This window comes from Eschrichtius robustus, chromosome 21, assembly GCF_028021215.1.
Source record: "Eschrichtius robustus isolate mEscRob2 chromosome 21, mEscRob2.pri, whole genome shotgun sequence".
Lineage (NCBI taxonomy): Eukaryota > Metazoa > Chordata > Mammalia > Artiodactyla > Eschrichtiidae > Eschrichtius > Eschrichtius robustus.
In genome coordinates, this window is record NC_090844.1 from 32,478,383 (window position 1) to 32,492,106 (window position 13,724).

The 13,724-nt window shown below is 56.7% G+C and overlaps 1 protein-coding gene across 9 annotated transcripts in view; it reads left to right on the forward strand.

Moving 5' to 3' along the window:
• Window positions 1-13,724, forward strand: part of FGFR1 (fibroblast growth factor receptor 1) — a 47,335-nt gene that overhangs the window by 32,577 nt on the left and 1,034 nt on the right. For 2 of the 9 annotated variants that reach the window (XM_068532183.1, XM_068532188.1), the window contains exons 3-17: window positions 96-362; window positions 1,738-1,827; window positions 2,078-2,250; window positions 3,869-3,992; window positions 4,830-5,020; window positions 6,886-7,030; window positions 9,059-9,261; window positions 10,224-10,369; window positions 10,601-10,722; window positions 11,166-11,276; window positions 11,787-11,977; window positions 12,640-12,762; window positions 12,900-12,970; window positions 13,238-13,375; window positions 13,567-13,672. In XM_068532183.1, the coding sequence (XP_068388284.1) occupies window positions 96-362; window positions 1,738-1,827; window positions 2,078-2,250; window positions 3,869-3,992; window positions 4,830-5,020; window positions 6,886-7,030; window positions 9,059-9,261; window positions 10,224-10,369; window positions 10,601-10,722; window positions 11,166-11,276; window positions 11,787-11,977; window positions 12,640-12,762; window positions 12,900-12,970; window positions 13,238-13,375; window positions 13,567-13,672 (2,201 nt within the window). The remainder of the gene's footprint in view (window positions 1-95; window positions 363-1,737; window positions 1,828-2,077; window positions 2,251-3,868; window positions 3,993-4,829; window positions 5,021-6,885; window positions 7,031-9,058; window positions 9,262-10,223; window positions 10,370-10,600; window positions 10,723-11,165; window positions 11,277-11,786; window positions 11,978-12,639; window positions 12,763-12,899; window positions 12,971-13,237; window positions 13,376-13,566; window positions 13,673-13,724) is intronic. The other 7 variants (XM_068532184.1, XM_068532180.1, XM_068532181.1 and 4 more) reach the window with 6 other exon arrangements.

Sequence of the window (13,724 nt, forward strand, 5' to 3'; positions counted from 1 at the left end):
TGCTGCAGCTCAGTGCGGCTGGCATAATGCCCTTTGTCTTTCCCCCCTCCTCCCCGCCCCTCGCTTCCTCTTCCTGGCCCCTGTGGCGGCAGCAGCCCAGCCCTGGGGAGCCCCCGTGGAAGTGGAGTCCCTCCTGGTCCACCCCGGTGACCTGCTGCAGCTCCGCTGTCGGCTGCGGGACGATGTACAGAGCATCAACTGGCTGCGGGACGGGGTGCAGCTGGTGGAAAGCAACCGCACCCGCATCACGGGGGAGGAGGTGGAGGTGCGGGGTTCCGTGCCCGCCGACTCCGGCCTCTACGCCTGTGTGACCAGCAGCCCCTCGGGCAGCGATACCACCTACTTCTCCGTCAACGTCTCAGGTTGGTAGCAAAGGCCGCCCTCCCCCTCCCTCAGACCCCCTGCCCTCCAACCCTGTCTGCTGGTTTTCGGGGGGAGGCAGGCCCTCTGCCCGGCTGTGATCTGCCCCTACTCTGCTGCTGCAGAAGCTGCTGCCCACTAACATCGCTCCCTGCCCGCCGCGTGGCTTAGCTCTCAGGGGTGACCCGTGGTGCCGGCCTCAGGCCAGAGAGCCGGGGCTTCCGGGACCTACCTCGGAGGTGATTGCTGACACATCGGGGGCAGTGAGACACTGTGATTTCTCCACCACAGCTTGCCCAGTCCTCCGGGTGCTGCGAGGGCCGAGGCGGCTTCCACCCTCTCACTCCCTGGCCATTTGGACTTGGTACTTGGCTTAGTAATTAGCACCCCCGAATACGTGGTGAGGTCCCCGGGTGATGGGGGATGATCCAGGTGCACCGCCGTATCCACGGCTTGACGGAAAACATCTGTCCTCCAGCTTCCAGAGCTGTTAGGGCAGCCAGGGAACCCTAGGGCTCTGTGACTTTGGGGATCTGTCACTTGTAGGACGCGACTTGTACAAAACCTTAGGATTAAATAAGGTAGAGCTGAAATTGTCTTTCTGCCGTTGGTGCGTCCCCGGGTGCGGGCCTGGCATCTCCTCCCCCCGGGCATCATCTAGAACCTGCCCCTAACTGAGGGACTTGCCTCCTTTTTTTCCCTCCAGACCCCCAAAAGCACTAGAAAGGACTGGAAAAAGATCTGGCATGAACCCTGATTGGTGACCACATGCTAAAAGGGGTGGATACTTGTTGGGGACAGGTGTTGGCAGCTGCGGACTGTGTTGTGGGCTCCCTGTCTGCTCTGGTTAAGAAGGGCAGCTCCCAGGCCTCAGCAGACGCGTGCTAGGAAAAGTCCACCTCCACGTCGTTCAGCCCATGGCTTCGGAAATGGCTTCTGGCCGCAGTGCCTAGATCTGGGTTTCCAAAGGAGGACACAGGTGTTCCCTGGCTGCTAGTTCTGAGACCCAGCGCATCCAGGCCATGCTGAGTTGAGTGAGCCTCTGAATGCAGGGTGGAGTTAAAGAGAACCCACCTGCCCGCCACGGAACTGCCCAGTGTAAAGGCTTCTTCTGGGCAGAGGAGGGCAGGGCGTTGGGGTCGGTGGAGGAGGGCGACACGCATAGAGCATGCAGTTCTTAAATAAACCGTGTCTGTCCCTCGGAGGGACAGGCACTAAGGGAGGAGTGGGACCGGGGGACAGTATGGGGAGGGGTAGCTGCGGTCATCTATAACTGGACTGGCCTTTGTGTTCCTGGGGTGGCTGTTGATGGGATGGGAAGCTCGCCAGCCCCTGTTCCCTTGGAGGGACGTCAGTAGCCCCTTCTCCTTCCCGTAGATGCTCTCCCCTCCTCGGAGGACGATGATGATGATGATGACTCCTCTTCAGAGGAGAAAGAGACAGATAACACCAAACCAAACCGTATGCGTGAGACACTGTTTCCTACCTTACCGCCCTTTGGGCCCGGGTGTTGGGTTTGAACGGGAAGGGGGAGGCTCGGGTGATTGTCTGGAGAAGGGGAGGAGGGGGCGTGTGGGGTCACAGTGCTTGGCCCTGGGATCCCTCGGGGGTCCGGATCAGTGCAGGCGTCATCCACAGGTGGTGGGCGGGTGGGCGGAGGCCCTCGCTCCTGAGCCTGACCAGGCCCCGCCCGTCTCTCTCGGCTCTCCCCGGGCAGCCGTGGCTCCGTATTGGACGTCGCCAGAAAAGATGGAAAAGAAACTGCACGCGGTGCCAGCTGCCAAGACAGTGAAGTTCAAATGCCCTTCCAGTGGGACCCCTAACCCCACGCTGCGCTGGCTGAAAAATGGCAAAGAATTCAAGCCTGACCACAGGATCGGAGGCTACAAGGTACCTGTGTTTATATGAAAGTTAGAGTCAGGGGAGCAGGAGCCGCTGCTTAGAAAAATCCCTATTTATATGCCTTTAATTATGTTAAATAACGCTTTCTATCTATAAAATTAAAAATTTTTCAAATACAAAAAAGTGCATATAAAGTTAAATCTTTTCCGTCTTTTTTTCTGCGTATACGGTTTTGACTTGGATGATCACGTTGTCTGTATAATTTCTTGTCAGTTGTTAACATTATAACATGAGTCTTTTGCCATGTGTTTGAAAGATAATTTTTCATGGCCTTATAATATCCCGGTATTAAAATATCGCATAATTTAATGAACTATTTTGCAATGCTAGTTATTTTCCAGTTTTTCACTGTTATAAATAACGTTGCGGTGAATATCTTTGTACTTAAGTCTATGTCAGCATTTTAAAATATTCTTCTTTAGGACAGATTGAGGGAAGTTACTAGATCAAAGTGTAAGCATTTTTTAAGCCCTTGATGCATGTTACCCAATTACCTTTTTTTCCCTGATAATTAGGTAATTTTATCCATTCATTCATGTATTCATTCATGAACATTTCGTGAACACATGTCTTTCCAGAAAATGTACTAGGCAATAGAGTTCAAAGTACAACGGGAAGACATAAAATTTTACTGCGATATTTGCTCTAATGCAGGATGATGCAATCAGTTGGGGTGCGATTTTATTTTTTATTTTATTGTGGTAACAGTCACTTTCTTAAAGAGAAAATGAATTTTCCTTCGCATAGCAGAGTATGAGAATGACAAGCTCACTCTACCTTTGCCAACAAATTTGATAGATGAGAGTATTGCATTGTTCTCTGTGGGCTCTTTTGCTTAGTAACGAACTTAGAATTTTCATGTGTTCATAAGCGATTTCCATTTCCTGTTGTGGGAATTGTTTATTCATGTCCTTTGCCCGTTTACAATTCCAGGAAGAACATCTTCATCTAATCCCTCCTTTAAAGTCTCTGATCATCCTTATTGTTCCTGTTTCTCTCCCATTTCACTTAGCTGCTCTTTTCTCATTATTCTGGTGTAAGAAAAGCAAAGGAGATCAGAAAAAATATGGAAACTGTTAAATTAATTCACCCAACACTTGCTGTATGCAAGGCTCTGTGCTCTGAGTCTCATGAGGCAGTATCCTGCCCATACAGAATTCTGTCTAATAAGGCGGCAGATGTCCGTGGGCACTGCACCTGCGAGGTACAGAGGGACGGAGAGAACAGGTTAGACCGGAGATGGGGCTGGAGGAGTTGGACTTTGAAATGAGATGTCAAGGGCGCACAGGGCTGGACTCTTAGCGGGGAGCTGTCCTGGCCCAAGAACAGGGTGGACGGAGGTGCAGGGTTGGGGAAGTTCCCAGTGTATTTGGGAGGGTGCAGAAGGCACATCTGTCCAGATCACGATGGCCTTGGCCTTTGTGGGGAGACTTTCTGAGTCCTCACACACCTTCTGATGCCTTCTTGCAGAGTATAAATGGGCTGGGGTCACTGTGCAGCCGGGCTGTGTCCTCCGTGCTCTGATTGGAGGGTAAGCACCTCGGGGCACCAGCACCGCCTCTTCCTCCAGACCCGCAGTAGAACCCTTTGGCATGTTTCCGCTCAGGTCCGTTACGCCACCTGGAGCATCATAATGGACTCCGTGGTGCCTTCTGATAAGGGCAACTACACCTGCGTCGTGGAGAACGAGTACGGCAGCATCAACCACACCTACCAGCTCGATGTTGTGGGTAAGAAGGCGACAGGAGTAGGAGCTTAGAGGAAAGAGCAGGGACGCTGAGAAAACAGCCTGGAGCCAGGTTTACTTAGGGATGGAGTCGGGATGGTGTGGCATTTATTAGCTCTGTCACCTGCCTCTTTCCTTACCTGTAAATGGAGGTGGGAGGATCAGCCATACCACAGACTCATTGTAAAGTGACAGGTGCCGTTGATAGTCTCCCCTGCAGGAGGTGACTGGAGTAGTGGTGGTAAATTTAGCTTAATAGTAGCTATCACTCCCTGGATGCCGGCGGTCTGCTGGGTGCAGTAACCACACCACGGGCAATTCTCCTGGCACCCCTGCAAGAGAGGCGCTGTTGTTCCCACTGTACGGAAAGCAGACTGAGAGGCTCAGAGAGGACAGGCCCCTGGTGAATGCAGACTCCGGGCATTGCCTGAGACACTAGGAAGAATGTCACGCCTCTGGGTGCTGTGACTGCAGCCTCTTCCTTCTAGAGGTTCTGAGTCTCATTCTCTAGCAACCTTAAGGTAAAGAGTTTCACAGCCAGCATTCTGCTTCGGCTTTGAGGCTACGGTCTTGTAAAAAGAAGCTTCCGGTCCAGGAGGTCTGGGGTAGGGTCTGAGGTTCGATGTTTCTCACAAGCTGGTGATGCTGGTGCCGCTGCCCTTGGACCACACTTTGAACAGCAAGCGTCTCAGTGACTGTGATTTTAGCTAAGGACGGGTAGGCTGGGCTGAGGTCCGGGAGTGCTTCAGTTTGGTGGCCTTTGGGATGCCCTCTGTCAGCATCTCAGCCAGGAGCAGCCGTGGCAGAGCCTGACGAGCCTCTCCCCTCCCTTCCTCCGCAGAGCGGTCCCCTCACCGGCCCATCCTGCAGGCAGGGTTGCCAGCCAACAAGACAGTGGCCCTGGGCAGCAACGTGGAGTTCATGTGTAAGGTGTACAGCGACCCGCAGCCCCATATCCAGTGGCTAAAGCACATCGAGGTGAATGGGAGTAAGATTGGTCCGGACAACCTGCCTTATGTCCAGATCTTGAAGGTAATCCCTGGCCCCAGTCTCCGTGGGCTGGGCTCTGAGAAGGAGGCCTGTGTCTCCTGGGGCCCAGGTTGCTGTGGTCAGGCTCGGTGCCCGCGATGGGGCCCCATCCCTTCTCTTTGGATACAGGCTTCATCTTAAATGGGGACCCAGCCACATTCCGCAGGACCAGTGGCAGGTCACGGGTGGAAGCGTGAGGGGCACAGAGGGCTGGGGGTGGGCATTGCTGGTTTCTAAAGAGCATCGACAGTGACTGTGCCCAAGCTTTTGGGTCAGCTACTCCAGGAAGGCATTGGCATTCCTGCTTTTCCATTGCCCATGACCACAGCCTCTCTAGCCAGCATCTCCCAGTCTCTGCCCTGGTTCCCAAGTCACGTTCTTTCTGGCACGTGGGCTGAATGACAGGCACGGCTTAGGTAGGGTTGGAAGAGCAAAGGCTACAGGTCAGTCCTCAGCGGTTTCAGGAGTAATTGGCATTTTCTTCCTTTTTCCTCCCACTCCCAGACTTTGATTGTCCCTGAATGCTCCATTAATCCAGGGAAGCTAATTGCCTAATTCTCCAGTGGATCTTGCAACAGGAAGTCACCAGAAGCTGGGAAAGTGGTTTCCCTCCTGGTCCCAGCATTAGACCTCATCCTCGCTGGCTTGGCCGTCCCAAAGATTTACCGGCCACCCCGCTCTTCACCTCGGTGCTGAAACTGCCATGTAGGGAGCGGGGCCGTGGCCGTGGCCTTGGCCTTGGCCGCCCTCTCCGTTCACAGTCCCTTCCCTCGTCCTGGAGGAGGGGGTTTAACACAAACAGAACGTTTGCTTGGGGGCAGTGATTTTTTTCTTTAGTTTATTTTTCGGTCAACTGCTCTGGACTTTCAAAGTCCACTTGTTTTGTCCTAACAAGGGAAAGATGGCGAGTCTCACTTCAGCCTCCCTTTGCCTTAGCTCCTGGGCCTGCATGGGAGCAAAATACAGCCACATCTCAGTGCTGGCCCAACTGACGGCGTGTCGTTGGTCTGTTCCAGCATTCGGGGATAAATAGCTCGGATGCGGAGGTGCTGACCCTGTTCAATGTGACAGAGGCGCAGAGCGGGGAGTATGTGTGTAAGGTTTCCAATTATATTGGTGAAGCTAGCCAGTCTGCGTGGCTCACAGTCACCAGACCTGTGGCAAAAGGTAACGGGGAGCTGGAGGGACCCCTGCGCTGGGAGTTCGATTGAGGCCCCGAGCTGCTGGGGCAGGTGGGGAGGCCAGCGCCCCACTCCCCCTGTTACCCTGCTGTGTTTCTAGTGCCCGGAGCCATGGAAAAATACCCGGCCTTGGGAGGCTGGTTTGGTTTGGTTCTGTGTTGGTGTCGCCCCCTCTGTGCCTTGTGTGTGTTCCTTGGCTGTGCGTGGGGTGCGTCCCGGCTGGTCATGCAGACGGAGGGTCTGAGTGATGGAGAGAAGAGAGGACCAGCGTCCGCGGGCGTGTGTGTGCGTGTGTGGCTGCCGCCCTCCCCATCCCTCCTGTGTGTGCCCTCTGGAAACCAAACAGCCCCCCACGCTCCGGGCCCCATTTCTCCATGCGCTCGCCGCCGCATGCCGGGCCGGGCCGGGGCTGCCAGCATCTGGTGACGGGTGTAACCAGCCATTCGTGTCGTCTCAGGTCTGCCGAGTTCCTCCTCAGGGTCCCACTCTCTTCTTCTAACAGGTCTCGCGCTGCCTGGTGGTTTTTGTTTGTTCCTTGTTGCAAAGGAGACGCTGGGGAGCATTTCTTCCTCTGTTTTTTTTTGGTTTTTTTTTTTTCCCTTTTCCTTTTCCTCCCTCCCTCCCTCTGCGCCTCTGAGAGGTCTCGGGTCCCGGGCTTGTCCATGTTGCTTCCGTTGTCTCTTCTAGACGGCCGGAGTTAATACCACCGACAAAGAGATGGAGGTGCTGCACTTAAGGAATGTCTCCTTTGAGGACGCGGGGGAGTATACATGCTTGGCGGGTAACTCTATCGGACTCTCCCATCACTCTGCATGGTTGACCGTTCTGGAAGGTATACACTGTACTTCTCCTCTCGATGTCCTGCCCTCGCCATGGGCACGGGGGGAGCATGCATCGCGGGGCTGGGGGAGACACAGAGCCGGGCTCCGAGGGCCAGCAGGTGGCTCCAGCGATTTGTCCGGCTCTGCAGGTCGAATCCTCTCGGTTGCTAAAGAGCATCGACAGTGACTGTGCCCAACACAGGTGCTTTCCTCGTGATGCAGGAACGCGGAGGTGTCCCACCTGTGTGCCTGCCTCTGGCTCTCCCCTGGGCCAGTGTGATGCATGCGTGGGATCTGGATTTAACCTGCGGCTGGGCTCTCCTCCAGGGCAGGCTCCTTCCCTCCTTGGGTCCGGCGGCCTTCCTTAACGTGTCTGATCCTTTATCGCCAGCACCCCCCCAAAGGTCTCAGAAAGGCCCGCTCCTCCTGTAACTGAACGTAGGCACCTGGAACGAGGGGCTTGCTCTTGGCGAGGATCACGCTCTCCTTCCTCCCATGGTGCCACCTGAGAGTGAGCGAGGTTCCACCCAGACAGTGGACTGCAGCCGCATGGAGCAAGTCCTTTCCCAGGCAGCGCCGGGGGCCTGAGGGTGCCCATTTATCCTCCTTGGCTCCCGACGTCTCCCCTCTCCAGAGGGGAGGTGTGTGCACTGGTCCGGGAAGGCAGGAGCCTGCCGCCTGCTCGGGGTGGTGGGCTGGTGCCTCTGCAGGGCTGCACGTGGGCTGTGCGCTGTGCTGCTCTGGTTCCTGCAGACTGTGTCCTCTTCTCTTCTCTCTCCCTCTCTCCTCCTCTGATAACACCCCCGCTGGAGGGAGAGAAGCATTCTGTTTTTCTCCTCGTCACTGTCTTCGTCCCGTGTGTGCTCCCAGTTGGTTGTCTCTGTTTCTCGACGCTGGGGAACAAGAAAAACAGAACCGCTTCTCCTTGTTATCAGCACTGCCATCCCCTCGTCAGGCCTCGGGAGGTTCCCTTTGGGCTCATTTGGGGTCACGCCTGGGGCCTCCCGGGGGAGGTCCTCGGGGTGCTGGCCCCTGTGGCTGGCGGGGGTCTTTAAAAGGGGAGGAGTGGGAGGAGAGCCGTGGGGGGAGAGGGACCCTCCCCTCGTGGGGAATGTGTGTTCTGTGGAGCGGTGCTGGTTGGAACCCTCCCAGCCTCCGCGTGGGAGGGAAAGGGGGCTTAAACTGCACGGGCTTCTGTGGGGATGGGAAGGGCGAGATTCTAAATGGAGAAGAGAATAAAACAACCCCCCTCCATGTCCTTCTTCAGCTTTAGGAGTTAGACCTGTGAGTAGAAGTCTTAAGAGAAGTTTACATTTTCCATCTTTAGCAGTCCAGACATATTCGGAAATTAAGTTAGTTTTGCCTGTGGTTTGGCGAGGTGTGGATATTTACACGTCTGACCTGACACAGATGACGTAGGTGAAGCTGAGAAACGAAGTCAGGATACACACTGGTTTTCTTCTTTCCTCCCCTCCCCTTCCTTGTCCTCATGCTATGAGTGCCACCAGATGCCAGGCGCTGTGGCCTACAGACACGGATGAGGTGCCATCTGGGCCCTCAAGACACTTGTGAGCTGTCAGTGATGACAGATCGATGGACAGTTCAGCTGTCCCCTGTGATAGGGGGACACAGTGCTCAGGTACTGCGGAGAAGGGCCGAGTTTTCATGGGGACACTGAGGAAGGCATCTAGCACAAGTGAGTTCTCAGCCATCTCTTGCAGGGCACCAGGTACCCTTCCAGCCCAGCCGTCCTGCTGAGCAAGGAGGGCTCCTGAGTTCATGAGGATGGGCTTCGCGTAGCAAGATATAGTCCATCCCTCTTGGGATACGAGTCAGGATCAGGAAGCCTCAGAGATCACAGAACGTCTGACGTGTGCTCAGTGCCAGAACCCCAATCCTAGCTGGGACCTGGCTTGGTTCTTCTCTGCCCTGGAGATTCCCAGAGGAAAGGAGATGGGTGTTGAGTTTCTTATGGAGCTGGGACCCTAGTGGACGGGCCCCGCCCCGAGCCCGCTAACACCCTGTTCGCACTGACCCAGCCCTGGAAGAGAGACCGGCGGTGATGACCTCGCCCCTGTACCTGGAGATCATCATCTATTGCACGGGGGCCTTCCTCATCTCCTGCATGGTGGGGTCTGTCATCATCTATAAGATGAAGAGCGGCACCAAGAAGAGTGACTTCCACAGCCAGATGGCTGTGCACAAGCTGGCCAAGAGCATCCCTCTGCGCAGACAGGTAACAGAAAGTAGATGGGGGGTTTGCACGCTCTGCCTCCTCCTGTGCGTCATCCCTGTGCCTCGGGGCCTTCCCCGGGACCCTCTAATGCCCTGTCCTCGCCATGGTGCCCAGCCGACTGCTTCGGACTTTGGTTTCTGGCTTCTGGGCCAGGGCAGGGGAATGTCCTGTCCTAAGTGCTCTGCGTCAGGCTCCAAGCTGTTCTGGTCCATGAGCCCATCTTACCCCAGCCACAGTGACCTGCTCACCCGGCATGTGGATTGGAAGACGGTTCTAGCTGGGCTGAGTGCACAGCTGGTACTGCGAGTTTGAACTGCCCCCCAGGGCCCATTAGAGGTGCAAAGGTGGGGAGTCCCCTGGCGGTCCAGTGGTTAGAACTCCACGCTTTCACTGCCAAGGGCTCGGGTTCGATCCCGGGTCGGGGAACCAAGATCCCACAAGCCACGAGGCGCGGCCAAAAAAATTAAAATGTAAGGAGAATAGAGGTGCAAAGGTACAGAGTGGGGGAGAGGACCTGAGTTGGGTCCCAAGATGCCCTCCCTCTCCTGTGCACCCCTCATCCCAGAAATGGAATGGAGGGTGAAGGTGTGTGAAAGGAGGCCACTTTCGCTAAGAGCCGGGCTAATTCTGGAAGGAGCTTTGGGAGTCAGGAATCCGTAATCCGGGGCAGGGTTTTCACAAAGAACAGGGACAAGAATAGAGTTGCTACTGCCATGGTAAGATACACAATGTCAGTCTGGAACGCTCATGTGAAAGGTGAGTAAACCGAAGCCCAGAAAGGCTAGTGGGGAAAATAAGTCAGTTTTAGAACCTAGGTCTTCTGACCCCCGGTGGCCTTTCTGCCACTCTGTGCTGGGGAAGGAGCATCAGATGACCGGTACCTACCTCTGCCGTTGGCGAAAAGCCCTAACTGGGGATGATAGGAATCCCCGTCCCCGCTGGAAGGGTGACCCCACGCTTCCCCGTAGGTGTCGGCCGACTCCAGCGCATCCATGAACTCTGGGGTCCTGCTGGTTCGGCCCTCGCGTCTCTCCTCCAGCGGGACCCCCATGCTGGCTGGGGTCTCTGAATACGAGCTTCCCGAAGACCCTCGCTGGGAGCTGCCTCGGGACAGGTAACCCTCTCCACTTTCTGGGGAACCCCCGCTTGTTATCCTAACGCTGGCAGTTGTGTGTGCTCCGACCTTCGAGGGAGTGACGGTGCACCAGGTGCATCAGAAATGATGATTTCTACGTTCTGCTCTCGGTTGGGGGAACTACGTGGAGGCGGGGAGGAATGGGGTGTCCCGTCAGGTTTGAACTTTACCACCCCCAGCTTATACCACCACCCTTTGTTTCCCCAAAAGACTGGTTTTAGGCAAACCCCTGGGAGAGGGCTGCTTTGGGCAGGTGGTGTTGGCGGAGGCCATTGGGCTGGACAAGGACAAACCCAACCGGGTGACCAAAGTGGCTGTGAAGATGCTGAAGTGTAAGTGATGCTTGTGTCCCCGCAAAAACGATCCCTTCCCTTTCCAAGCAAACTGTGGGCCTCGGGCCATTGCCCACACCTGCTACATGGCCTGCTTAGGGATGTCCGGGAGTGGGGGGCATTCTGCACCCCAAGATCACTATGATCTCACTTTGTTCCTTGGCATCCACCTGGGTTGTCATCAGGTGTTTATTCTAGATCCCATTGCCAGCTGATTTTCCTGACGTAGCCTCTGCCCTACTCATTGCCACTTATGGCAACACCGGCTCTCGTAAGAGGGATGGGAGGATAAATTTGGATGTGAAAAAGGGAGGAGAGAAGCAAGTCCCAGAGAAAAGGGACCCCTGGGTGCTCACTTCATCCCTCTCCCTTAGTTTTTCTCCTGTCGGCCTCCCTTCCAAAGCAAACGAGTCTCACTTCCCTTCTCTGGCTTGTCCGTAAAGCGGATGCAACAGAGAAAGACCTGTCGGACCTGATCTCCGAAATGGAGATGATGAAGATGATCGGGAAGCACAAGAATATCATCAACCTGCTGGGGGCCTGCACGCAGGACGGTAGGCGCCGAGCCTGCAGGCTTCCCACCCGTGTCGGGAAGGGGCTCGGGCGGGAACCCCGGGCTTCCTGCTGCCTGTCAGGGAGCAGATAAGTAGCTGGGTTGTCAGCGACCCGGCATCTCTCAGCCACGCTTCGGGAGGTGGGCTGGGAGGAGAGTTTGGTTTAACAGTAGTTGGAATGTGTTTCTCAGGGTCTGGGCTGGTGCCCGTTGGGGTTCATACAGGTACCAGGATTCACACACAGTGTGTGGGCGGGAACAGGTGAGCTACTGGGGTCTGGGTTAGGGCTCTTGCCCCCAGCTTTGCTTGGGAACTTCCTGGAGTGTGCAGGGAAGAATGATTTGGCTGGGTTTCGCTGGGGAGTTGGACTGAATTTGCGGGGTTCCCTGAAAGGGGAGGTTAGGCTCACAGTTCCCGCAGTGCCGTTGGGGGCGGAGTTCCTGGGGTGAAACTAGGCCCGTGTGTGCCTGCGTGGCGGCCCTGATGGCCTCTCGGCCCTCGTGTCCCCAGGCCCCCTGTATGTCATCGTGGAGTACGCCTCCAAGGGCAACCTCCGAGAGTACCTGCAGGCCCGGAGGCCGCCAGGGCTGGAGTACTGCTACAACCCCAGCCGTCATCCCGAGGAGCAGCTGTCCTCCAAGGACCTGGTATCTTGCGCCTATCAGGTGGCCCGAGGCATGGAGTATCTCGCCTCCAAGAAGGTGTGGCTCCTGAAGGCTCCTGGCTGGAGTGGGGGACGTGCGGGCCGCTCTCGGGGGACATCAGAGTCAGGAGAGCCAGTGCGGCCTTGTGGCCTTGGGGTCAGGGTGGATTAGGGTCCAGTCCCCGCACTGGCACTCTCTGTGCAGCCTCAGGCAGCCGCCTCCTTACGTTTCCTCAAATGTGAAGTCAGGATGATACTGCCTGCGTTGTAGAACGGCTACGGGGGTGAAAATGAGGTCCTGCGAGAGACTTAAGTACAGCTTTCGGTGCTCAGTAAATGCTGCTTTGTTTGAGCCCAGCCTGGTGTGCATGTGCTTCGCCCAGGGAGATGGGGCGTGAGAGCTCGTACACACTGGACAGAAGCGAAAGGTTCCGCTTGCTGGGTGCAAATCCAAAGCTAAGAGCTGGGAGGGGCAGGAAAAGGGGTCGATATGGAGGGTTTGCCGGAGTGATCGAGGGGCCCGGAGCTGGGGGTGTTTGGACGGCTGGCTCTGACGCGCAGGCGAGGGCCATTGTAGCAGGCAACTGGACCGTGCGGGGAGGTCGAGTGGTGAGGTGTGGGCGAAGGCCTGCGAGGGGAGCTGGCCCACGGGCGGCTGCAGACCCTCCTCTGCGCCCCGCCCTCCTTGCTCCCATCCCTCTTCCCTTCCTGGCTCCGCAGTGCATACACCGAGACCTGGCCGCCAGGAACGTGCTGGTGACGGAGGACAACGTGATGAAGATCGCGGACTTTGGCCTCGCTCGTGACATCCACCACATCGACTACTATAAGAAGACGACCAACGTAAGTGCTGGCGCCGCCCTCGGTGCCCGTCCTCTGCCCGGGGCTCCGCTCCGCTGTGGTGGGGTGAGCCAAGTCCAGTCCTGCATGTGCCCCCCGCCTGCCCCGGGCCACCGCCAGTGTCCCCGTGCTGCTTGCAGGGCCGACTGCCTGTCAAGTGGATGGCACCCGAGGCCTTGTTTGACCGGATCTACACCCACCAGAGCGACGTGTGAGTCTGAAATAAGCAGTTGCCAGGGATGCCAGGAGAGAGTTTCCTGGGCGGTAGGGTCTGGCATTCCATCTCTGAGAGAAAAAAACATTGTATGTGCCCCTTCACTCCGTCCCCGGAGGCCATGGTCCCCTGGGGTCCCCTGGGGTTAAGGACTTGTGTTGGGGGCCGGGGGCGGGTTCAGGGTGTGTGCCTGCCGTGCTGGGGAGGGAGAGCGGCAAGGACTGCAGGGTGGCCTAGCTCTGTGCCTGGAACGCTCCTCCACAGGTGGTCTTTTGGGGTGCTTCTGTGGGAAATCTTCACTCTGGGCGGCTCCCCGTACCCTGGCGTCCCCGTGGAGGAGCTTTTCAAGCTGCTGAAGGAGGGTCATCGTATGGACAAGCCCAGTAACTGCACCAATGAGCTGTAAGCGGGAGAAGATGCCTGGGGTCCAGGCCTGGGCCCGGGGGGAGGGATGGGCTGGGCAGGTAGAGGGGAGAAGGGGTGCTTGGCCAGACGCCACAGCCCTCTCCGGTCACTCCGCCCATGGTCCCTCTGCCCTGAGCCTTGTTATCAGTTCTGGTCCTCCCTCCCCCGCCCTCACCGGCCTGCCTCAGGTACATGATGATGCGAGACTGCTGGCACGCGGTACCCTCTCAAAGACCTACCTTCAAGCAGCTGGTGGAAGACCTGGACCGCATCGTGGCCTTGACCTCCAACCAGGTGAGGCTGCCCTTCCCAGACCTTCAGGCCCCGCCGGCCGGGTTCTCTCTGA